At 43.0% G+C, this 26,728-nt stretch overlaps 2 protein-coding genes across 8 annotated transcripts in view; one reads left to right on the forward strand and one right to left on the reverse strand.

Annotated features, from left to right (window-relative positions):
* The window catches only part of DMTF1 (cyclin D binding myb like transcription factor 1), a 44,360-nt gene extending 41,254 nt beyond the window's left edge, over positions 1–3,106 (forward strand). For all 4 annotated transcript variants that reach the window (XM_050785254.1, XM_050785256.1, XM_050785257.1 and 1 more), the window contains 4 exons: positions 14–169; positions 538–915; positions 1,473–1,617; positions 1,816–3,106. In XM_050785254.1, coding sequence (XP_050641211.1) covers positions 14–169; positions 538–915; positions 1,473–1,617; positions 1,816–1,925 — 789 coding nt within the window. In that variant the 3' untranslated portion in view covers positions 1,926–3,106. The remainder of the gene's footprint in view (positions 1–13; positions 170–537; positions 916–1,472; positions 1,618–1,815) is intronic.
* TMEM243 (transmembrane protein 243) lies at positions 2,937–25,469 on the reverse strand. Of its 4 annotated transcripts, none has more exons than XM_050785260.1 (5): positions 25,406–25,469; positions 24,301–24,593; positions 5,776–5,826; positions 4,750–4,854; positions 2,937–3,540 (listed from the first exon to the last, which is right to left on the reverse strand). In XM_050785260.1, exons 2-5 carry the CDS (start codon positions 24,376–24,378, stop codon positions 3,418–3,420), a joined length of 357 nt encoding a protein of 118 aa, XP_050641217.1. In that variant the 5' UTR covers positions 24,379–24,593; positions 25,406–25,469; the 3' UTR covers positions 2,937–3,417. The 4 variants fall into 4 exon arrangements, with proteins under 4 accessions (XP_050641217.1, XP_050641215.1, XP_050641216.1 ...); XM_050785258.1 differs by having other exon boundaries at positions 25,352–25,430; XM_050785259.1 differs by lacking the exon at positions 25,406–25,469 and adding an exon at positions 25,216–25,344.
* Positions 25,470–26,728: the final 1,259 nt, after the last annotated feature.

The following is a 26,728-nucleotide window of genomic DNA, read 5'->3' on the forward strand; positions in this document are numbered from 1 at the left end:
CTTTTTCCTTTAGTCTTTCCATCTACAGCCCACTGGCACTCCAGGCACCTACCTACTTCAAACAAGCTCAAGCCAAGGCCTTCCCCTAACTCTGACTGCTAGTCCCACAGTAACCCTGACAGCTGCTGCTCCTGCTTCTCCTGAACAGATCATTGTTCATGCTTTATCCGTATGTTACATAAATTACTTGATTTTTGAGCACCTGCTGTAGACCAGGATTAGTTGATAAGGACCAAAATATAAGGTAGATACCTAAACAGTTCTTCCCACTGCTGCTATTCCAGGCACAGTGTTATACACCATCACTCTGCCTTCACTGGAGTGTATGTTTCATCCCTTCTCTTTATGTAAGATGGCTATACATTAGAATAGGGACATTAGGAGAGCAAAGGCCCTAGCAAGTAAAGGACAAGGGCTGTAGAAAAATAGTGATAAAAGTATTTACAGTTCCAGAGGTAAGAGATGGGGGAGACAGTGAGGTACCCCCATAAATGTCATTTGATTTACAACTTTAACAGGTTCTTTAATGTTTTATAGCCAGAACATTTGTTGAACACAAGTGATAATGTTACAGTGCAGTGTCACACACCAAGAGTCATCATTCAGACTGTTGCCACAGAGGACATCACTTCTTCCATATCCCAAGCAGAACTGACAGTAGATAGTGATATTCAGTCATCTGATTTTCCTGAGCCTCCAGATGCCCTAGAAGCAGACACTTTCCCAGATGAAATTCATCACCCTAAGATGACTGTGGAGCCATCATTTAATGATGCTCATGTATCCAAATTCAGTGACCAAAATAGCACAGAACTGATGAATAGTGTTATGGTCAGAACAGAAGAAGAAATTTCTGACACCGACCTTAAACAAGAGGAATCACCCTCTGATTTAGCCAGTGCTTATGTTACCGAGGTAAGTTGTACTTAAAGAACAACTCAGTGGGTTCTTGCCTTGACCCTCAAACCTGCAGTTTGGGAAACTTTTTTCTTTAGACTAGACTCATGAAATTAAGCTCAAACCCCTACCTCAGACCTCACAGTGTTGTTGCTGGCAGAAATAGGCAGGCAGAGATCTGTGGCAGTCAGGAAGAATAAGAAAACCATGTTCTATCTTACTATAGTTCCTCACTAAAACTTTTCCCTCTTTACCTACAATACATTGAGAAATGTTTGTTAGAACCCATAGAAGCATTTTCTTGTGAGTGGTTAGTAATATCATCCTACACTGTAACAGCATTGTTTCTTCTATTATATTTAGCTGACCTATAACTGACCCAGTCCTTGTAAGTTCCTTTTGTTAAAGGTATGTTAGATCGTGAGGTCTTTTGTCCCTGTGAGACCTTAACTTTTTATTTTATATTCTGATTTTTAAATGGGTCATGTTTAAGTCTGTTTAACCTACACATGGGATTTTAAGGAAGACTAGTAAGGAATATGAGTCAATCTCTCTTTTCTTTTAATGTTATTTAGGGTTTAGAGTCTCCCACTATAGAAGAACAAGTTGATCAAACAATTGATGATGAAACAATACTTATCGTTCCTTCACCACATGGCTTTATCCAGACATCTGATGTTATAGATACTGAATCTGTCTTGCCTTTGACAACACTAACAGGTACTGTAATATAATACTTACTATGTGCCTGATAAATTTTAGGTGGGAAAATCAGACATTTAATTCAGTTGTTTCAGTCTTTCTTGATCCAATAAGCTACTAGTCTTAAGTTCTACACCGTGGTAGAATACCTTAAATTCTTGACGTGGACTAGAGAATAAATATATACATTTAAAACTAACTGGATACTCATTACAGATCCCATACTCCAACATCATCAGGAAGAATCAAATATCATTGGATCATCCTTGGGCAGTCCTGTTTCAGAAGATTCAAAGGATGTCGAAGATTTGGTAAACTGTCATTAGGGTAATTCTTAGAAATAGGCAGTTCAAGCAAAGAAGCCACACTGTTAATTACAACATCTTCAAAGAAATAGGAGCAACCCCCAAGAGGCTTAATTTACCAATTTAAATAGCCACAGTGCTTAAGCCACACATTGTTGCTGCTATGACTTCTTACCTCCTTTAAATACATCATCTGAAGTTGAGTTTTATGACAGTGTGTAGTTGAGTGGAGGCTGGGAGTTTTAAGCATAAATCCCTATGTTTAATGTTACATGGCAATAAGGAATTTCATTCACTTCAGCCACGAAGAAAAGTTTAGAATCACGAAAGCTTAACTGCTGTGGTTTAAAATACAGTTTCTCTAAAGATCAGACATGGCACTGTCTCCTTTCAAGTAAGCCTGGCTGTAGTTCAGATAAGTCATTTCAACATGAGAGCTTACCAGTGATCTTCTGATCTTCAAGAAGACTAAGTTTGAGACTTGACCAGCATACAAGTACAGAGACCTAGGAGGTGGTCTTGTGGTGGTTATGTTTGATTAACCCATTGCTGGCAGTGGGAGCTGATTTAGGCAGGGTAAACAGGAAAGCATTAAAAGAGTTAAAATTCACTACAGGTTTTTTGTTACTTTTAAAGGGAATATGGATAAGCATAGTAACAAAACCCACCAAAATCTAAGCAGTTTTCACCCCCTCAGAAACCACTGTCATTCGTTTACAAAGTTAGCACTTTGAAGTAAAACTAAATGAGGAAGGAAGTAATGTTACCTATCCTTGATACCGTGACCATTTATTACATGTTTTGCAACATAAATTACCCAGAAAATAGTTTGTCATCCACTTAGTGTGTTAGGTGGTGGGGTACAATATAACCTCTCATCTCAGGCAATTTTTAAAAAAACAGTATTTGCTTCTATAACAAAAGGAAACAAATCTAAGAGTCATTCCTATACTACAGAAGGGTTAAGGCAAAGGTAGCCTTTTGGGCTTTTTAATGAATATGACCCCTATAGAAAAGTCAAGGAAAAAAAAACCTTGTATAAATTATTTTATTTATTATTGTAATTAGATCTTCACAAAGTTGTCTTTTCACTGTCTGTTTTGTTAACGTGAAATTAAATTGTAGTTATAAGCAAAAGTCGGTTGCCTAGGGAACAACTGTATATTCAGTTTAACAGAAATAAAAGAATATTTGTCTTAAAATGCAAGATTTGTTTGTTACATAGCCTTTTGCCGTGCAATTACATTATAAAAATGTTCATTTCAAAAGTGAAATGTTGTGCTGTTTGAGCTTTAAGGGTTGGAATGTTTAGGTACAACGTCAGCTCCTTAAAGAAAAAGCAAAGTGATCTAGGCTATGTCTCCCTTGCAAGAGGGAATTACATTTACAATTAACATGAAAATCATGTATCAGACTTCTGCAGGAGATTCTTCAGCATACCTTATCCAAAAATTACTCACTGTCCTAATGTATCATTTTGAAGAGTCCTGGTAAGTAATTCTCCTTGGCAGCCTCACCTTCCCACATCATGGAAGTACAGGTTTGCACATATACACAACATGATGATAGAAAATATGATATAGTATATTAGCTTTCTAAATTTTGGTTCTAAGTCTCCTTGTCGATACCAGTAGATCTAAAAAAAGAAGAATTAAAGTTTATAAACAGTTAAAATTTAAAACATAACATTTTTTCTACCAATTTCAAATTTCATTAGTATTTGTTTATTCCCCTAAATGAGACAGACATTCTCCATATTCTGACATCTCTACATTCCTGAGACCAGTGCAGTCAGAATTTAATTCTTACTCTGAGTTTCCACATCCAAGATCATACTTATTCCTACTTTCTCAGTTTACTTTCCTTTATGTTCAAACCTGTATACTCTACCAGTCATCTGGCAAGCTATCCAAGAACATATACCTGGACATACTACTTAACAGGAAAGGAAGACAACATTTAGACTCGTGTGATTCATACAATTGGTTCAGACTGCAAAATAGGGCTTCCATAGTATATCTGGATTAAGTTAGTTCATTGTTAGTCACTTTAGGCTTCAAGCTAGGGGAACAGGAAAGCTCCCAAAGTGCGATGGGCCAGTCCTTTTTCGGGTCATGGGAGTACATAGCAGGATCAGTGAATTAGAACACTTGGAGATGTCTCCTCTTTAATTTTAACTCAGATAAGCAAATTACTATTATGATTTAAGCCCTACGGAGATCAAAACAATTGTTTTTTCTTTTGATTCTGCCTCTCAAGGAACATGAAACAATGTAGCCAACTAATGAATGATTGAACACTGAGGAGCCACCACCATCTTTGTTTCTTTACCATAAAACAAACATTTGCAGTAAATCAAACATTTTTACAACTGTAGCTTCAGATTTCCCAGGAGGTTTTGGTGTTAATACCTCCACTGTGGGAGACAAACATGTAGATTAAAATAGACTAATTTTGTAATCATTAGAATTCAATCCAGAGCGTGCTATCTCATCCCTTAGCAGTAACTGGCATTTCCCGAAGACTGCTGGTCCTCATATAGTCCATGAGTGAAGATGAATTAAGTAAATTAAAATATCTGGCCACCTAAGTCTTCCCACTAATTTTTTTTTCTCTTTTTTTTTTTTTTTTAGCTATCAAGGGAGTAAGTTTCTCTTTGGGGTTACAACTTTGGGATTTAGGAGAAAACTCAGATTTTATTGAGAATTCTAACATACTTTTAGGGAGAGGATGAGGATATAATTAAGAGATACCCTTTTGTATAGACCCAAGGCTGAAAATTTTTGTCCTATGCATTGCAACTTAAACCCTCAAGAACACTGGTTAAATTCTCAACAGTACTTACAAGTATGCAGGCAGTAATACTACTCAAAGAGATGCAGACAGCAAAGAATATATTCAACGGTTTTGGAGGTAGTTGAGGGAAAACAAAAGCACTGATCAGCGTTACCTGTATGAAGAGAAATTATGTCAGGCCTTAATAGTAATTCCAAGACTTGGTAATTACCAACTGGAGTCTAGGCAACAATTACATCTGCCACCAAGTTTGCTTTCTAGAATGTTAATTATTAATATGTTTGAGTTTTTAGTACTTCCTCCTTTTCTAACCTTTCCCTTACTTATGAAAGGAGAGAAAACATTAGTAAAACTAGCTGATCCCAAAATAACTTCTTTAACTAAACCTCACTCCCAGAATTAATGATTCTACTAGAAACAGTTCTAGCCATTTTGTTATTTTAAACATTCCTAGCAAAATGAATATAATCAAAGCTGGTTTTGCTATAACATTATGAAACACACTGAAAGACCTAATATCGTGTAGTTCTGTTTCTAACAGATGCAGCATTATATGCAATCTTTTCATTAAGAAGCCATGGAAAAAACAAATTATCAAATTTAATGAAAATGTGTCAGAAAAATGTCAAACTATGGAAAATACAGCTTTTAAAAATTTTATTGTGATAGCTCCCACATGTATTTTACAGTATGTATACAGTAAAACTGCTATACACTGTGACCACATCTTTTAAAACTTGACCATAGGGTAATGGATATGTTCTTTAGGAACAAAATTAGTAGAAATGGGGAATTAAGGTAGATGATGACAGAAGGAAGTGGCTACACTGACGTTTTTACAAATTTACTAGGCAAAACATGGTAAACTCAATTATCTGAAAACCAAGTTGTCTGACTTGTACCATTTCACATATTCAACCTGGGGGTGCGGCGGAATTAAATTAGCTACTCCAATTAGCAATTGCAATTTTGTGGTAATAAAAGCACTTAACTTTTTGGAAAGTTAATTATAATTGATAAAGTTTTCAAAACTTTGGCTAAGAGCCTGGGTGAGGCACAAAATGAGGATACTTACTAGAATCAATAAGGATGTTAAACTGCCAACAACTAAATTGATGATTCGATCCTGAAAGAGAAAAGAATTTTTAAGCCATATGACTTGGATCCATGTTACCTTCAGTATAGTGCAATGCAAGGTGTTGGGATGGTTTACAATAAAGAAACCCAAGATCCAGTCCTTCTCTGAGCTTTACACATAAAACCACCAAACAAAGCAAAGTGTACTGAGTCATGAGAATGGAAAATGTACTTTGGGAAAATGGCCAACTGGGGAAGGTTTCTTGAAGGGACAGAACATTTATACTAGAGTCTTGATTGGGTAGTATCAAATGGGGAAGGGAGGCTTACAAATAATGCTTGTGCTGAGGAGGATAGTATGAGCCAAAGGAAAAGGACAGGCACTACGGGAATGGCCAAGCCAGAGCATTGGTTAAAAGTATCAGGAACCAGACTAGATGTGCATGATGTGTCTGGAACTACATTTGTAATACAGCTTAGGTATCCTTGTCTCATCTAAAAATAGATGCTACTGTTAAAAGGGATGGATCCTAGAGTGCCAAAGGCTTGGTACCTGCAGTCTTAAAAGACCATCCAGTCCAGCAGTTTTTCCAAGTTATTTAATAGTGAAAGCCTTCAGTATATAAACAAAATCTTCATTGAATGAAGAGCCTACCTACTGAGCTTTCTTGTCATTCCCATCCCACCCCAACCAACAACAAAGAACATTTGAAAAACTGATCCAATCCTAATTTTACAGGTTAAAAGTAAATTTAGGCCCAGTGTGGTTAAATTATTTGCTAAGAGTCATATAGCAAGTTAGAAGCAATTTTGAAACCAGAGATTCCTGAATCCAGGTCACTGGTTAGAAGTAGTTTCAGGTACTACTAAAAATGTAAAGTAAGATAGGCTGCAGAACTACAGATTAAAGTTAGGCTTTAAGCCCTGATTAGGAAACACTAAGGCCAATGAGAATGACATGCAGTCTTATTTCTGAGAAGTCAAAGCTGAGTCTTTAACGAATCAGTCATCTTAAATATTGTTTTGATAAGGTCTGAGCAGAGAACAGCAGGATATGGAACATAGGCTGCCAATAAACAAAACCTCAGAGATGGGAAGGACACAGGAACAATCACAGAGCAGCAACCGAATTCTCATTTCCAAGTAGTCAGCTTTTAAAGGTAAGAACCCACAGAAGTTAAGAGTCAGGCAAAACTGGGAGGGAAAGAGTATAAGAAAGCCAAGTATTGGATGTGCGTAATCTAACCAAGGACAAATCACAACTCTCCAGACCAAGGCCACTGCAACTGAAAGGTTAAACAACAAAAGAAACTGGACTCCAGCCACATCCTAACTCCAGAGGACTTGGAAGAGATCTTATCACGACCTCAGCTAGAGAAGCTTACACAGCACACAGAAGCCTGAAGTTAGGACCACCTGTTAGGAAAGGGACCCAGGGACAAGTCACTGATCACTTTTAACTTTTTCCCGCATGGGACGAATAAGTGTGTTTAACATAAAATATGTAGAGAGACAAAAATCCATGGGAGCCCCACTGTTTTTGAGAAGCAAGAATATCTACTTCTCTCTGAGCTCCCAGGATTTCCAAAACGAAGGACTGCATACCTCACAACAGCTATCCCACCAATAGAAGCCAAGCCAATAAATCACTAATTGCCAAATGACACACAGCAAGTTGCCTACCAGGATCAAAGTAGGAGAAAAATAATGGTAAAAGGATATTAACTATGCCAAGATCATTCACCAATCCTCTCCTTAAAAATTCTGGGATGAAATGGTAATATGACTGTTTCACAGGTAGCAAAACAGGCTCAGGGAAACTGAAAACTTTCCCAAGATCTCAATACAATTAAGTGATAAAGACAAGATTCAATGCCAGACCTCCTTTCTCCATTTATACTTCTCACCCAAAGAACAACCTAGAATGCTAGTGCTGGTCTAGACAAAGATGGCAAGTGGCAGATAACACCTCAAAAAGCCTATTAGCAAAGTACTAAACTAAGTGCTTATCTTTCAAGAATGAAAATTTCCTCATAGGTGACTTTGTTCCACATTGTTGAATTTCTCCATATAACTGATTTTAATCATCCTGATGAAAATATAACTAAACTTTAATGAATACATTCCTGCCTGCCTTTTAGATAGTCACTGAACAGAATTCCAACTGATTTTCATGAAAATCAGTTACTGTTATAATGTAGTGATCCCCTCTGGGATTCCCAAGATGGGATGAACTATTTATTTAGGACATGGCAGAAGTGTTTCTAGAATATTTTCTTTCTCCAAGCCAAGGCCTTCTGCTATCAACATAACCATGAATTCAGGTATGCAGAGTTAACTTCAGAAGCCCTCCTACTTCTAATGCTCTCTTGTTTTAAACGTGCTACTCAAAGTGTAGTCTATGAACCAGCACATTGGCCTCACCTGAGGGAACTGCAAGAAATGCAGAATCTTAGGCCTCACTGAGACCAACTGAATCAGAATCTGCATTTTAACAGGATCTGGTAATTTGTGTGCACATTTAAAATGGAGAGGCTGTGCTCTAAAGTTTAGTCTAAAATAAGTCATTTTTAAATATTAAGTTCAAATCACAGGGTGGAGCTCCTTCCCTGGGCCTAGAGATTACTTTTCAGGGTTTTAGCAGCTCTTCTAGCTCCCAATCTCCAAAGAGGATAATAGAGAATAATTAAATAGCTAGTTAATTAACACTTCAAAGGACAGTTTGGGGAATAATATGCTCCAAATTGGAGCTATAGTACATGGAGAAAAGTGAATATTACATTTAAACTTTACTGTTTGTGGAATAAATGGAAACTCATTATTTCTACTTCTATAGTTAGTCTCTATTAACTCAATTATTTCTCACAGAACTTAGCTCTTATGTCCCCTCCCTAGTTTTATTTTCACTCTAGTTCTACCTATCATAACTTGTCTCTGCTACCAGAAATTTAAACCTTATACTGTGGCTTATTTTCACTCTACAAGGAAGCTGATCGGACAAAGGATGGCAATTAGCCTGGATCCTTGCCTGCTGAGAGGACAGGATATAGATTTAAAATTTCCTTCCCAGAGACAAAATACTCTGCAACAGGTTTAGAGATAGTCTGAATTCATATATACATGAACATAAAAACAGACATTGTGTGTGCACATACATGTGTATATATACAGTTGAGATTTCACCTATATCACCTCATATAATTCAGATGCAGATACAAAAGTGAATAAAAACATCTCTACCTTCCAGAAGTTTACACTATCCGGAGTTCAGGAGGGCACTAAAAAGACAAAGTGAGCTAGTCAGGGAGAGACTAACAGAGAAGTCAAAACCCTAAGGAAGACTAGCAGATGAAAAGGAAAGGAAAGATGGTTCATGAAAGGAACTCCACAAAGACCCATGGGAGAACAAAAGCACTGCCGTTACAAAAACGCAATGGGACAAATGGAGATTGTTGACCCAAGTTTCATGAGAGCTGAGAGGAAAGGAACTGGAATGCAATGCACAGTGAAGAGTCTGGGCCTGACAGATTCATATCTTTGTCTTCCTTTGAAATGAGGAAGGAGAAAAAGATGGAGGTATATGTAACTGGTTTGTATCTGGAATGGTGGAAAGAAACTCTGTAAAGCAAGTAGGGAATATGTTATCTCCATTTACCAACGGGTAACTAGGTTCGAGAAGACTGACTTGCCAAAGGTCACACAGCTAGGTAATGGCAGAAAATCTATCCAATGCTGTTTGGAAAATGCAAGCATAATGAGACGTTCAAAAGGTCTAAGAGTCCTTAAACTAATAAATATGGACCTTAACACAGTCCGGAAACCAAGGTTCTCATCTCATTCTGCCACTAGCTAGCTTCGTAACCTCAAAAGGATTCCTTAACCCATTTGACTCTATCAAAGGAGAAGACTGGGCTAAATGATACCTGGTCCCTTCCAGTTCTTACACTTTATAGTTCTGAATCCCCAGACTGCACTTGGGCCAGAGAAGAAGGACTAATGCCCTAGTGATTAAAAGCCAGAGAACCCCTATACTTGCCTGGTCAGTCATTAGCCAGTATCTTGATACTAGAGAAACTAAAACTCAAATGATCAGGTGGTAACAATGGCCCTGGGAGGAAGCTGGCAATAATATCCCAAAAAACCAAAAGCTAGCTCTGCCTGCCCTCAGCTCTTCAGCTCCCTGGAAATATCCTGGTTCTAAACAGTTTGGAATGCTTACAAGCGACATTGTATTCAGCCTTCCATTTCCATGGCAATGTTTTGCCTACTTCCAAAATGAATTTCAAGGACATGTGCTACTATAATAAAACCCTAACCTAACTAACCTAACCGACAATAAAAAGACCAAGACAAAATTTCTAAAAGGCTTTGGGGAATGGGGGGGAAAAAAGGCTAAAGAACTTACAAAGGCCAGGTATAGTGGCTCACACTTGTAATCCCAGCACTTTGGGAGGCCAAGGTGGGAGGATCACTTGAGCTCAGGGATTCAAGACCAACCTGGGAAAAATACTGAGACCTTGTATCTACAAAAAATATAAAAATTATGTGGATTTGATGACACATGGCTGTAGTCCCAGCTACTTGGGAGGCTGAGGTGGGAAGGTCACTTGAGCCCAGGAGGTGATCTGCACTCCAGCCTGGACAGAATGAGAATCTTATTTAAAAAAAAAAAAAAAAATTGTCTAAAAAAACATTTATCATTTAAACTCAAATGTGTGTATGAAGATTCCTGACAGCCAAGTGGGAAGTACAACAGAATTTTAAGTTCTAACTAATAAAAGTAAGCATACTGGATAATTAGAGTCAAAATTCTCCTGGCTCTAAAAAGAATTTGTCCCATGAGTCAGGACAAATCTAGGGACACAGAAAATGCAGATAATTCATACACAATCATTTCTTATATTGGTCCATAAAAAAATCCCAGAGGCATAAAGTCAACCCAGTTCCCCAAAAAGTGCTACTCCCAATTTTGACTACTCATCTGTATTAGTTTCCATGCTGCTGATAAAGACATACCCAAAACCGGGTAGTTTGTTAAGAAAAAGAGGTTTAATGGACTCACAGTTCCACATAGCTGAGGTAGCCTCACAATCATGGCTTATGGTGATAGACACGTCTTACACGGTGGCAGGCAAGAGAGAAAATGAGAGCCAAGCAAAAGAAGAAACTCCTTATAAAATCATCAGATCTTGTGAGACTTATTCACCACCACGAGAACAGTACAGGGGAAACCGCCCCTATGATTCAATCATCTCCCACCTGGTCCCTCCCACAACACATGGGAATTATGGGAGCTACAATTCAGGATGAGATTTGGGTGGAGACATAGCCAAACCATATAATTTCATCCCTGGCCCCTCCCAAATCTAATGTCCTCACATTTCAAAACCAATTATGCCTTTCCAACAGTCCCTCAAAGTCTTAACTCATTTCAGCATTAACTCAAAAGTTCACAGTCCAAAGTCTCATCTGAGACAAGTCCACCTATGAGCCTGTAACATCAAAAGCAAGTTAGTTACTTCCTAGATACAATGGGGATATGGGCATTGGGTAAACACACACATTCCAAATCAGAAAAACTGGCCAAAACAAAGGGGCTACAGGCCCCATGCAAATCCAAAAACCAGCAGGGCAGTCAATTTTTAAAGCTCCAATGTCTCACATCCAGGTCATGCTGATGCAAGAGGTAGGTTCCCACAGTTTTGGGCAGTTTTGCAGGGTACAGCCTCCCTCCCAGCTGCTTTCACAGGCTGGCCTTGAGTGTCTGCAGCTTTTCCAGGCACATGGAGCAAGTTTCAGTGAATCTACCATTCTGGTGTCTGGAGGATGGTGGCCTTCTCACAGCTCCACTAGGCAATGCCCCATGGGGACTCTGTAGGGGCTTCAACCCCAAATTTCCCTTCTGTGCTGCCCTAGCAGAAGTTCTCCATGAGGGCCCTGCCCCTTCAGCAACCTCTGCCTGGACATCCAGGTGTTTCCATATGTCCTCTGAAATCTAGGCAAAGGTTCCCAGACCTCAATTCTTGACTTCTGCGCATCCACAGACCCAACCCCACATGGAAGTTGCCACGTGCAGCTATGAAGTCATGGCCTGAGCTGTACGTCGGCCCCTTTTAGCCATGGCTAGAGCTGCTGGGACACAGAGCACCAAGTCCCTAAGCTGCATACAGCAGGGGGGCCTGGGCCCAACCCACAAAACCATTTTTTCCTCCTAGAACCTCTAGGCCTGTGATATGAGGGGCTGCCTCAAAGGTCTCTGACATGCCCTGAAGACATTTTCCCCATTGTCTTGGGGATTAACATTTGGCTCCTCATTACTTACGCAAATTTCCACAGCTGACTTAGTTTTCTCAGAATTTTTTTTTTTTCTATTGCATTGTCAGGCTGCACATTTTCCAAACTTTTATGCTCTTGTTTCCCTTTTAAAACTGAATGCTTTTAACAGCACTCAAGTTACCTCTTGAATGCTCTGCTGCTTAGAAATTTCTTCTGCCAGATACCCTAAACTCATCTCCCTCAAGTTCAAAGTTCCATAAATCTCTAGGACTGGGGCAAAGTACCATCAGTCTCTTTGCTAAAAACATAACAAGAGTCCCCCTTACTCCAGTTCCCAACAAGTTCTTCATCTCCATCTGAGACCACCTCAGTGTGAACCTTATTGTCCACATCACTATCAGCATTTTGGTCAAAACCATTCAACAAGTCTCTAGGAAGGAAACTTTCCCACATCTTCCTGTCTTGTGAGCCTTCCAAGTCTCTAGGAAGTTCCAAACTTTTCCTATCTTCTTCTAAGCCCTCCAAACTGTTCCAACCTGTTACCCAGTTCCAAAGTCACTTCCACATTTTCGGGTACCTTTACAGCAGCACCCCACTCCTGGTACCAATTTATGTATTAATCCGTTTTCACACTACTGATAAAGACATACCTGAGACTGGGTAATTTATAAAGAAAAAGAGGTTTAATGGACTCACAGTTTCAAGTGGCAGAAGGCAAAAGGTACATCTTACACGGTGGCAGGCAAGAAAGAAAATTAGAGCCAAGCGAAAGGGGTTTCCCCTTATAAAATCATCAGATCTCATGGGACTTATTCACTACCATGAGAACAGTATGGGGGAAACTGCCGCCATGATTCAATTATCTCCCACCAGGTCCCTCCCACAGCACGTGGGAATTATGGTAGCTAAAATTCAAGATGAGATTTGGGTGAGGACACAGCCAAACCATATCATCATCCTTCAGAACTCAACACTATCAACTTCACTGTAAATCCTTTCCAGACACCACCCTGGGCACCTCCCCTCAGAACACCCACATCACTTTGCTCAGTCTTCACACTTAACTACATCAAAATAAAATGTATTACTTGTGTCCCACACTAAGACTGGCAGTTAACAGTGGGAAAGACAGTCTACAAATAGTATCCCCCTTACCTGCGGGGGATACACTCCAAGACCACCAGTGGATGCCTGAAACTGCAAATAGTACCAAACCCTATACATACTGTTTTTTCAATCAGATAACAGAGATGATTACTAAGTGACTAACAGGCAGGTAGCATCTACTGTGTGGATACACTGGACAAAGGGATGATTCATGTCCCCAGCAGGAGCAGGACAGAGTAAGAGTTAATCACATTACATAAAACAGTGCACAATTTAAAACTTACAAATTATTTCTAAAGTTTTCCATTTAATATTTTTGGACCACGGCTGACCACAGGTAACTGAAGCCTAGAAAAGTGAAGCTGTGGATTAGTAGGAACTACTACACTTGTTTTCCTTCTTGACAGTGTGGCACACTGTAGGCACTCAATGAATGTTGGTTAAACGAAAGACTCAAAGCAGAAGTGGCCAACAGTATTTTCTTTAGAGTGCCTCTCACCAGTAGAGACTATTTATCTAATCCTACCACTTATCTGGGGCCTGGCCTATCAATAGGAACATAATGTGCCTCACTGCTGCAGGGCAGGCATGCAACAGCACCACAGAAGCTGTGGCCTGGTACTGCAGACCAAGAGGTCACGGTTTGTCAGCCACAAAGGTGCAACACGCTAACAGATACCTCCCAGGATAGGTTCTGTTGTTCCCAAAGAAACATCAATGGTAAACTACGGGGATCTCTGAGGTCCAGGTTTTCCTGAGTACAAGCCCAGTTACTTTCTGCTAGGGCAGGACCAAGGACTGATTTATAAGGCATCACAGCTCTGAACTCCAGTTGACAAATTAATCCTTCGACAATGCTCCCCAACACTCCCAGAGAGGCGCAAGGCAAAACAGAGAAAAGTCCTCGCAGAAAAGCAAAAGCCTAGATGGACAATGCCATGAAGACATTCCCTTCTACATTCTTGAGGGAGAAGGCAGGGTAGAGGGTGGAAGACGACTCAGAACTCCATTTTTGGTGTTACTTCCAAACTTTCTATGTGATTCCACAAAAGTCTTTCTCCTCAGACAGCATCGCAGGGAGTCCTATAGACCCACATCCCTTACCAGGTGCTCAATCCTATTTCCAGGTTAGACCTCACACCTCCAAGTGTCCTCCTCTGTCAGACATCCTACCCCTGGAAGCTGGCGCAGTGGGGGAGGGAGCGCGCGGGTTGGGGGGAGCGGGAGGGAGCGCGCGGGTGGGGGGGCGGGGGTTAGGGAGCACGCGGAGGATGGGGAGGGAGTGCACAGAGGGGGAAGGAGGGCGCAGAGGGGGAAGGAGCGTGTAGAGGGCGAGAGTGAGAGTGAGAGAGTGATAGTGACACAAAGAGTGACAAAGAGTGAAAGAGAGAGACAGCGAGAGTGAGAGTGAGTGAGAGAGAATGAGGGAGTGAGAATGAGAGAGAGAATGAGAGTGAAAATGAGAGAGAGGGGGGAAAGCAGGGAAAGGAGCGGGAGAAGAGGGAGAGAGTGGGGAGAAGAGGGAGAGAGACTGGGGAGAAGAGGGAGATAGAGTGGGGAGAAGAGGGAGAGAGTGGGGAGAAGAGGGAGAGAGAGTGGGGAGAAGAGGGAGAGGGGGAGCGCGTGGGGAGAAGAGGGAGAGGGGGAGCGTGAGGGGAGGAGATGGGGAGCGCGAGAGGGGGAGCGTGAGAGGGGGAGCGCGGGCACAGGCACCGCGGGCACGTGGGAGAGCAAGTGCAGGAGCGCCCGAAAGCCAGCGCGCATGAGCAGGGAACTGCCACACACGTTTAAACCATTTGATCTCACGAGAACTCGCTCAGGAGACAGCATTGCGGGATGGTGCTAAACCATTAGAAATTGCCCCCATGACCCGATCACCTCCCTCCCAGCCCCTCAACATGTGGAGATTACAATTTGACATGAGATTTGGGTAAGGACACAGCCAAACCTTATCATTCAGCCCGTGGGCCCTCTGAAACCTCATGTCCTCCTCACATTTCAAAACCAATCATGCCTTCCCAACAGTCCCCCAAAAGTCTTAACTCACTCCAGCATTAACCTAAAAGTCTAAGTCCAAAGTCTCATCTGAGACAAGGCAAGTCCCTTCCACCTATGAGCCTGTAAAATCAAAAACAAGTTAGTTACTTCCAAGATACAATGGGGGTACAGGCATTGGGTAAACAGACCCATTCCGAAAGGGAGAAATCAGCCAAAACGAAGGGGCTACTGGTCCCATACAAGTCTAAAACCCAGTAGGGCAGTCATTAAATCTTAAAGCTCCAAAATAACCTCCTTTGGCTCTGTGTCTCACATCTAGGCTGCACTAATGCAAGGATTGGGCTCCTAAGGCCTTGAGCAGGTCCACCCCTGTGGTTCTACAGAGTACAGCCCCCAAAGCTGCTTTCACAGGCTGGAGTTGAGTGTCTGTGGCTTTTCCAGGCTTACAGTGCAATGCATGAGGGCTCCCCCTTGCAGCAGACTTCTGGACATCCAAGTATTTCCATACATCCTCTGAAATCTAGGCAGAGGCTCCCAAACTCTTGCCTCTGTGTACCCACAGACCCAACACCACATGGAAGCCACTAAGGTTTGGGGCTTGCACCCTCTTAAACAACAGCTCAAGGTATATCTTGGCCCCTTTTAGCCACAGCTGGAGCTGGAACAACTGTGACTCAGGGCACTGGGGCCCAGGACCTGACCCACAAAACCATTTTTCCCTCACAGGCCTCTGGGCCTGTAGCATGGGGCTTGCTGTGAAGATATCTGAAATTCCCTGGAGACTTTTCCCCATTGTCTTAGCTATTGACATTCAGCTCCTCAACTGCATCTCCTTAGAGGGCCAGAGAAATAGCAGCCCGACCCTCAGTTTGGTCTAGGAACACCACCTCCTGGCACTCAATCCCATTTTATACTCATTGCTTACCCTCCCCTACCCATGCTTTCCTCAGGTCATTGAAGACAGTGATTATCTTCTCCTGGGATAGGAAAGAGCAAGGCAACACATTCAGCATGTATTAAATGCCCAAAGGGCGCTACTTCCTACCATTGTTTACCTGGACTGAGTGATTCAGGCCCTTGAGCCACATCCTACAATTTTGCCTCCAAAGTTCTGCGTTTCTCAGGCAAACTTAAGGGTCCCAACACCATAAATAAAACTTTGATTCTCAGAAATGACCTTGCTTCTCTTCTTCCAAATCACAGCAGACAACTACTCGCCATGAAAGCTGTGGAAGTGGCCTAGTCAGAAGCCTTAGGGGCTAGGAAAAAACATACTGAGAGGATGCAAAATGTGGGAGGAGGTTTATTTTGAGACCAGCTGAATAAAGAAACCTAAGGTCCTGTGTCCAGGGATTTAATTTGGGTACCTCAGAGCAGCATGGCTCTGCCTGTACAGGAGCTTCCTCTCGTACTGTCACTGGAGACAACCAGAGGTACAGCAGCCGCACAGGCAGAAAGCAAGGAGACATTTTGTCTCACTGGCTAAACCTAGGACCCAGTGAATTACGACCCGTATGTTCTGAGACTTCCCAAAGCAACACCAGACTTTGAACAGTGCCAAGAGCACGGGAGGTGCAAGAGAAAGCATTTATGAGAATTCAGGCACACCCACCCTTTACAACTTTTACACTCGATTCTCTCCCAAACGCATGACTTCCACTGCTACATGTGGACCTGTATTTAAGTTACAACTTTTAAGCCTTAGTTTTCATATTTGTACAACGTCTACCATGTAGGGTTGTAATGAGGATTGGAGGAGAATACATAGCCCCTACAAGAGAGTATCTGGCATTCAGTAGAGGGTCAGTAAATGGCAGCTAATACAGTATTTGCACTATTTATACCATGTCTAAGGGGGAATCTTACCAATAAGAGATCAGACTCCTCAGAGCTGAGAGAGAGCTGAGCTGGCCTAACACCCTGGCCCCAATTTCTATGGCAGCCTCAGTTTCAAATGCATTCCACCATTCTCACAGGGACACTGAGGTTTATCCACCCACATGTCTCTTCAGCAACTCAGAAACTATGGTCACTATACCCATACACAGCCTATGAGCCAACCATAAGAAAAAAGTGACTCAATTCAGTAAGCACAGGATATTACCAAAGACCAGCAAAAATCACATCCAGAGAAAACTCAGTAGACCATCAGCTTCCGAGAGGCCACACCTCAGTTTAAGTTTTTTTATAACAATATTGTATTTACTACTGGCCTCTGCTATATACAGCTTAGCAGAAAGAAAAAGAGAAAAATGACTTTAATTGTATGAGAGCTTGAAGCACCACTTCCTGTTTTGATATCTAGCATATCCAGGTTCCTAACCACTCCCTGACTTCTACTGTGAGCTCAGAATGTCCCAAGAATGTAGGTTACTTTTTGATAATGCTAAATTCTCACTTTGCTTAAAACTTAATATACATGAAATCAAGAACTTGGTAAGCCATTGTCCCTAGGGCTAAAAAGGCTACAAAAATGAGGAAACTGGCACCTACCATTTAAGAAGAGCTTATTCTCTAGTTAGGAGGCAAGACCTACATGAGTGCCTCACAGCACAAGGAGTAAGTGCCAGGGGGCATCTTTGACAGCCAGGCTCACAGAAGGAAAGTGAGAAGAGACTGGATTACAAGGAAGGTTCTAAAGTGGGGAATCAGGCTGAGCAGAATTCAGATATTTAGAGAAGAGAGGACACAGCAGAAAGAAGAACGGCATTTGTGAAGAGCAAGGAGGCAGCTAAAGGAAAGGGATCCATGGAGAGGCATTAGCCTGGACTGGGCTTACACAGAGCAAAGGTAAGGCCAGTGCATCTCAACCCTTTCTATGCACCAGCATCCCGAGGACCTTCCAGAAATACCAGTGCCTGTGGCCCACACCCAGAGATTCCAGTCCACTGGTCTAGGGGTGGAAGAGAGAAAACCACATAGAGTCCTAAAGAAAAAGTGATGGCAATTATTTTTCCTAATTACTTTTCTAGCACACACAAAAAAAGGCAAAGTTGTTTTGACAGGCTGAATGAGAAGAGAGGAGATAACTGTTTCACCTTTGGGTGACTAACCCTCCTTTGAGAGAAATAGCTGCTTGGATGATCAACTAGAAGCTCTGTCTAGAGGAAATACACTAAAGCCTGCACTCCTCAGAGAACAGCATTGGTAGCTCTAAGACAGAGGAAGGGGCTGCTGGCACAGACCCAGCTATCTTAATCATAGCTTTATTATTTTTCTCTTCTTTCCATTTTTTAAAATTATTCTATTACCATCCCTACTGAGCCTTGTTCTTAAATAAGCAACAACAAAAATGGCATGAAGTGGCAACTCTAATCTTACATGATTATTTGCAGAGGCCAAATGCTCCAAGTTTGAATTGCTTGACTAACACTAATCAGCTTAGTGACTAACACTAAGCATCTGAAAAGCCCTTGCTTTTCACCATTTTTGCTTGCTTTTTTTTTTATTGGGGGGAGGGGGATAAAGGAAGATACTTTTGTCTTTGGAACCAAAGATCTGAGCCTCAGAGCCCACTAACTTGCCCCCTCCACAGAGGGCCTCCCTTCTCACTATGGTATCTGCTGAGGAATTCAGTGTATGTACCTTCTCCCCAAATCATTGATTTTATATATCACATCCAAGAAGGAATAAAGGAGCAGGAACTGTCACCACCCTTCTTAGAGGATGAATCACTTATTTTGTAATCAGTGACCACCCATAGAGTGGGCTGATCTAGAAACTGGTTTGCACTACATGGCACCAAGTGGACAGTGTTCATCCTTTTCCCATTTGCCCTAGCTATAGGATGCTGCTTTGCTTTCTCCAGAGAGAACATTCTCTCCCTCTCCTCCTAGGTTCACCAGTCTAGACTGACTGAAACTGATTTCAGATGATTCCACAGCCAGCTAACAAGTCGAGATCAAGACTCACAAGCCCTCAGAATAATTTAGTGCCCTTCTAACACTAGACAGTGGGAAAGACTGTCCAAACTGTGTGTTGTACTAAAGCAAACTTTTAAAGGTAGTCGTGGGCAGAAGAGGGAAGAAAATCTCCAAGTTTCAGTTTACCCTAGGGGACAGGATGGGAGGGAAAAGCAGAGGAACCTGCTGAAACTGAACCATGTTTCCCAAAGTGTATTCTGTAGAAACTTATCTAGTGAATGCTCCTAGGGAGCCGGAGGCAAGAACTGGGTAAGGCATTGTACTAGGGTTAAAGAGGCCACGCCACCTACACTGTTTAGGAGGTACTACTCACGTACCCTCACCAACTAGAGTCACAATGAAAACTGGCATATTAAAGCTTCTAAAGTCCCACAATAAAGAAAAATGTTTCACAAACTTGGCTATGGAACCACCATAACTAACATTTCAGCTGCTTTAAAACTAAGCTGTCTGAAATGGTTGGGTATCCCTTATCCAAAATGTTTGGGACCAGAAGCTTCTCTGATTTCAGAATTTTTTTCGGGCTTTGGAATATTTACATATACATAATGAGATCTTGGGTGGGACACAAGTCTAAGCACAAAATTTGTTTCATATACATCTTATACACATAGCCTGGAAGACAAGTTTTATACAATATCTTTAAAAATTTTGTGCATGAAATAAAGTTTGTGTTAAGTACTTTTGTGTGGAAATTCCCACTTGTAGCATCAAGTCAGTGCTCAAAAAGTTTTGGATTTTGGAGCATTTCGGATTTTGGATTTGGGACATCAGCCTGTACTAGCCATACGTGGTTACTGAGCATCTGAAACACAGCTAGTGTGAATTCAGATGGGCTGTTAATATAAAATACATACTGGATTTCAAAGACTTCATACAAAAAAATTGGAAAAGTATCTGTTTGTTTTTTGTTTGAGATAGTCTCGTTCTGTCACCCAGGCTGGAGTTCAGTGGTGCGAGCCTGCAGCTAGGACCACAGGTGGGTGCCACCACACCCAGCTAATTTTTTGTGTGTGTGTGACAGGATCTCATTTTGTTGGCCAGGCTGGTTTCAAAAGCCTGGGCTCAAGTGATTCTCCCACCTCAGCCTCCCAAAGTGATGGGATATACAGGTCTGAGCCACCGTGTCTAGTTAAATGTTAATATTGATTATATGTTGAAATGATAGTATTAATATTTTGGAAATAAGGGGTTACATAAAATTATTAATATTTCACTTGTTTGATACTTTTTCATATGGCTACTAAGAAATGTAAATTACATATATGGCTGCTCACATAATATTTCTACTGGATAGCACTCTTTTAGAAAATGCTAAGCCATAACACAGGCTTGGAAACTTCAGATATTTCTTATCATCTTGGTGTCTGTGCCGTATTTTTCACCTGAAAGAGAAGTACTATGGCACAAAACTTGGGAATGGTTTAAAAAAGATGTAAAAAGCATCTGGGCATTCAAACTAGGATTCGTAAGATAGCCAACCTAACATGAAAATTCCATAGGTATCAAGGAATGAGGTCTATGTTTCTTACAAAAGATGAACACCTTTCCTTTTTTGTCAATAATCCCTAGGGTGGGCACGATGGCTCACGCCTATAAACCCACCACTTTGAGAGGCCAAGTTGGGAGGATCGCCTGAGGCCACAAGTTTGAGACCAGCCTGAGCAATACAGGAAGCCCCATCTCTGCAACAAATTAAAGTTAGGGCCGGGCACAGTGGCTCACACCTGTAATCCCAGCACTTTGGGAAGCCGAGGCGGGCGGATCATGAGGTCAGGAGATGGAGATCATCTTGGCTAACATAATGAAACCCCGTCTCTACTAAAAATACAAAAAATTTAGCCGGGCGTGGTGGCAGATGCCTGTAGTCCCAGCTACTTGGGAGGCTGAGGCAGAAGAATGGTGTGAACCCGGGAGGCAGAGCTTGCAGTGAGCCAAGATTACACCACTGCACTCCAGCCTGGGCGACAGAGAGACACTCCGTCTCACACACACACACACACACACACACACACACACACACACACAAAAATATATATATATATATATATATATATATATATATATATATATATATATATTAGCCAGCCTTGGTAGAAGGCACCTATAGTCCCAGCTACTCAGAAGCTCAAGTGGGAAAATCACTTGAGCCCAGGAGGTCAGGACTGCAGTGAGCCATGGTCATGCCACTGCACTCCAATCTGAGTGACAAAGTGAGACCCTGCCTCAAAGACAAAAAAAAAATCCCTCAGATATTTATGGAACAATAGAGAACTGTTTCACTTTGCCCTTCTCTCCATGATTACACCTATAAAGCTATTCCTAAATAGGAATAACTTAGAATGAATAATTTTCATGCTAAGGATTGAATAAATCTGGGATTTCAGTAACCAAAATCACTATGTGCACCCGACATACATAAAGGCAAAAGTTCCGTCAGAGATTCCCCCAGAGGGTGCTGTTCAAGGCCAAATTAGTTATATATTAATAGTCATTGTTCTGTAATAGATCTCATTATCTCTCACTCACCTCAGGACTTGGGGCAAACTACTTCAACCCCTATTTTCTGTGAAAGGGCAACAGGTATGCAGATGTCTGGAGTGCTTTGAGAAGCAAAAACTGCCTAATTAAGTTACTACTGACCTCACTATTCAACTCATGAAAGGGAGTTGGTGAAGCATTACCAGAGGAAACTACTTGTATGACTGAACACAACCCCCTCTGAGGGTTCCACTTCCTTAGTTGTATAACAGAAAAAAGAACACCCATCTCACAAAGGAACTTGATGATTAAACAAGGGAAAGCTGAATGCCCACCATGTTGCCTGGCACTGAGGAAACAAAAACATATTCCAGACTTTTCTGTGCTCTTTGAGCTTCAGTTCTCTTTGCCTTAGAGTTTGCACCTAAAGTTGAGAGGCTATATGTATGTGTCAGTCCTCATAAAGCAAGTAAGATTACAAAATGCACAGGAAACCACCTGTCAGAGTAGGACAGGAACTGTGCTTTTATTCTTTCTCGATGTTCTCAGAAATGGTAGTTCACTAACAGCAAGTTTCCACTGTGTAGTGGCTATTTTGTCGTTTCCTGGCATGTAAAACAGCAAGCTGGAGACACCCACACACAAGAGCAAGTGATGGGTTTCTCAGTGTCCCCAGGACCCTGCTCTAGCAGTTGCTGTGCTCTGTGGAAATGGCTCCACTGTAATGAGTCTTATCCTTTCACTATTGAGGCTCCATTCCTGGGCCTTACCCTCCTCAGGCCCTCAAATCTTCATTTGCTGTGAACACATATGGAGGCCTCTCCTCTCTCAGATGTGGCATCTCCATTTATAAGATACATGTTTTCTTCCACCCTCAGACCGGGGATCTCTCTCCCTTCTCCATTCTGTAGAATTTCTCTATGTCCAATCACCCTGTCAACTTCACAGAGGGAGCTAAAGGGAGAAATTTTGAGAGATCAAGAATTAATATATATTAACTTTTTTCTCTGAATAGCTGCAGCTATTATTACAATGCCCTAAAGTTTCCTAAATAATCCCAGTGCGATATATTCTTGTAGTAAGTATGCAATAAAAGATACATTTGGAAAAGTAAAGTTCTTGAATGGGTTTCAAATGGATCATGGGCAATAGGAAACTTAAATCACTGGATGTTTTCACCCAAGCTGTTCAGAAAACATCAATATTTCTAACTGTCTGCATAAATGGCCAAGTCCACTACCAAGTCATCTACCTCTATAATTACAAGAGAGATGGGTTAAAAGAGGTCAGAGGTCTGGATCTCCCAGAACCCCAATCTATTGCTGAAGCATGTTGGGGAGGCACTCTCTTACCTCTTGGGAGAGGGGGGAAAATTTCCCATACAAAAGCAACCAGTTCTCGTCTGTACCCCCAACATGTCCCTGTCGTAGCACAGATCCAACCACATCTCATTTGCCTACATTTTTTTCCCCACCTGACAGGGTTCCTTGGCTCCCCAGGGCCAAGTACATAATGCTCAATAACGTTTGCCTAAGATGGAACATCTACTGGAGAAGGTATGTGTCTCAAACCAGGAGCACTGTGGGCTGGGATTACACCAAGCCACAAGATGAACAAGGTGCATCTTCCTGGAGATCGAGTTTAAATCGCTTTCATATTACAAGATTTTGAGAGCAGAACGTAAAATCCAAGTGGAGTTTAAAAAATAAAGTAGTCCTGTGGCAGCCTCATAGCTTCCAAATTCAGGGCTATTCCCCAGACTGCCAGGTTTACCAGTTCCCTATCCTGTCTGCTGGAGGGCTCCTGCCAAAACTAAAAAAACCGGAAGCTCTGGACTCTACATGTGCATTACCTTTCGAGAGCTGAAAGCACTTTACCAGAGGTCAAAGATCACCAATGCCACTGTTTTTTTTTCCTTCTTTTAAGCCAGTCAAGTGAAGCAGGGAGATTGCAGAAGGAACAAAGAAATCTGTAACTGGCTATGATCAATTAGTTGTCAACACCACTGCACTGGGACCAGCCAACCAATGCCACTTTTAGGCGAAAAAATAAACCAGGCAGATCTTGCCCAAACTACTCAGAAAGTTAATGCTGACGATAGAAAAAGATCTCTCCTCAATTGTTGGCCCAGGACATCACATAATTAATCCTTTTTAAAAGGCGTTATACATTTTAAAGCCTAGAATAATGTAGCCCGTTTGGGTTCAGGGACCCTTTGATCACTTCCTGGAATGCAGGCCATCATTCAAGAACCCCTCATCTCAAGCCTCTCCCCTTTCCTTGCTTGGCTGCTTCACTGCTCAGCAATGAAACCTTAACAGTTCTATGTAAACAGGAATCATGAAGCACCCCTTCTCGGCTCTCTTAGGAAGCTTTGGGCACACACCTGAAGCCTCTGGAGGATCAGTCCTCCTGCTGCAGGTGCAGCTGTACAACCACTAAATCAACCTCCCCCCTCCGGAGGGGCTTCCGCACTCCCCAGAAGGGCTTCCAACAACCCCGAACTTTCTGAACTTTTCTCCACTCCAGCCTTCAACGCTCTTGGCCAACCACGTGTCCCAAAGCAGGCAACGACTGACTGGCCGGGCAAACATCTTGAGAGGGAAGCGGTATTGCAGAACCAGCTTCCTCCCTAACAGTGCTTTTAGGAGCAGCAGCAGGACCCAGCCAGGACTCGGCGGGAGGGCAGGCCGCAGACACACCCCCCATCCCAGTCTGGAAACACAATCCGCACTCACCTTGGCGGACGTCTCCCCAAACAGAGGTCTGTTGTCCAGGCCACTGGTGCCATAGGTCCTAGTAGCAAAGTCCTCCATTTTGGGGTTTCTTCACTTTCCCCAAGCCACTTAAAAGCAAGCCAGCATGACTTCCCGAGATCTCAAGTCCACGACAGCAAGCCTCCTCCTCACGGCTCCCGCATAGCCGAACCCGAGTGGTTAGGGAAGTGCTGGCGCCGGCGATGGGTGGGGGCTCACACCCGGAGAACGCTACCGCTCCGCCCCGGCCCCACGCACCTCCTCATCTTGAGCAGCTGCCGCAGGAAGTGAAAGGAAACAAACACTGCGTGGCGGACTCTCGGCGGGACGCCCCCGCCCGGGCAGCTCCCACTTCCTCAAATCTCGGCCTTCGGCGCCCCCGCGGCAGCGCCGCCCGTCGCTCGCCCCCGGCTGCGGTTAGCAAAGCAAATCGCAGTCCCCTCGCCCCGGGAGTGACTCCCACGCCTCGCCCCCCATTTTTTACACAATTAATTTCCCATGTTTTCCCAATTTTCTACAGTGAACACGTACTCCTTCATGTTCGAGGGAGAAAAAGTTTTCTTGGAAGAATGCATTGAGAATCCCTTTTCTAGCCCTCTGCGCCTCGCCCGCTACGTTCCCCAGCGGCGGGAGGAGTGAAGTTGTAGGAGCACAGCCCAGCGCTCCGCACACCCCTCCCGCAGGGCGGCGGGTTCAGGTCGCTGCTCGGGCCGAGCCAAGCAACTTGGATCCCCTCTCAGGTGTTGCTTCTACCCCACGGCCGGCGTGCTCCCCGCACCTCCCGCCGCTGCTCTCCCCGCGCTCTCTGCCGGAACCGCAGCAGGAGTACGGTCAGGGCACAGAGACAGGGAGAATCTCGGCTCGGCCCTGCCCAGATTGGCCCCGCACCCGCCAAACCTCGGCATCCCCTAGGCGCTCGCACACTGGGGGGCTCTGGCCGCGCCGGAGAGAGCGGGCCCTGGGTCCACACCCCCGCCGGGATCCGGTGCCGCGGCCCGGGGACGCGGGCCAGATGCGTGGGGGAGGAATAGACCTTCCGCGCTGGCGGAGGGCGGGAGCGCGGTCCGGGCGCAGCGCTGCGGATCACCTCTAGGGTCCTTCTCGGGTCCCCCGACCCGGACCCGCGGCCTCCGTCGCAAGTCGGCCCGCCCAGGTCGCGTCACAACCGAGGCAGCCAATCCCGCGGGCCGAGGCGCCGCATTGGCTGCGGAGCTTTATTTCTAGAGGTGCCAGCTTAGTCCCCTTAGGGCGGCCAATCTCTGCAGCTGGACGTTTCTCAGCTCCTTAGCCCTTAGTAATTAGTGTCCATGCGATCCACTTGGCAAAGCACATTTTTGCAGATAACCTTGCACCTGGCTGAAAGCATCTTAAAAACAATCAACCTGCTTTAACCACCTCAGTCTTCGCTTAACAAGGACAGAATGGCAGTCACTGGTAATTTTGGTTTAGGGTTGTTTGCGTGTTTGCCTTGATTTGTTCTGTGACAGAGATCTTATGTGTTTACAGAAAGTTAGGAGGCAGTAGTGCTAGATACGTCTTTGACTTGTCCGTCATGCCGCCAGTGATGGTGCTGACTCAGCACGTTTGCAGCTGTGGAGCCAGCGCTTCGCGTACCAATCTCATCTTCCAGGTTTTAGGATATAGACAACTGGAGGTGGACAGGTCATTAAAAGTAACAACGACACTCTGCATTTTGAATCATGTATAAATATTTGGAAACATACAACCACGCTGGATTCTCAGGGCACTATATAGCGCCTAGATTGAAGAGAGCTCTGAAAACGTTTGTGTGCAGGGAGGGTCTGGGTTGGAACGTTGTACCCACACAACATTTAGAATCCAAGTCATGATTCTAGGCGTCCACTCAACAGTTTAGGGCACGGGATGGACTACAAACGATGTAGATACATAGATCTGGAATTTGCAACACTGAGTAGAATTAGTACGGTGCATATCTGACCTACAAGTTATATATTTTACAAATCATGTTTGTTTGCTCAGGACTTCCTGATAAAACAGCAATGCTACACAATCCTGCACCCAGTTATCTTAGAAGATTGAATGGCGGTACAAATAACTTTATTCACTCACATTTAGCCACGTTCAACAAAATACTTTTGAGAATCTGCTATGTACCGGACAACTACCAGACGTGGTGATATAGTGATGAAGACACAGGCATAGTCATAGCCTTGAAGCTAGAGTGGAAAACAGAGATGCATAATTAGAATCTAGAGAAAAGAGATACGGTGGCTAAAAGCACAAGCTTTGAGGTTGATCGTTTCTGCCTTCAAACCCTGATGCCACCATCAACAAGCTATGTGACCTTAGACAAGTTATCTAACCTCTCTTGAGCCCCTTCATATGTAAAAAGTGAAGATCATAATAATAAGTGGAACTATAGTATCTA

The sequence above is a fragment of the Macaca thibetana genome, chromosome 3 (genome assembly GCF_024542745.1).
Source record: "Macaca thibetana thibetana isolate TM-01 chromosome 3, ASM2454274v1, whole genome shotgun sequence".
Taxonomy (NCBI): domain Eukaryota; kingdom Metazoa; phylum Chordata; class Mammalia; order Primates; family Cercopithecidae; genus Macaca; species Macaca thibetana.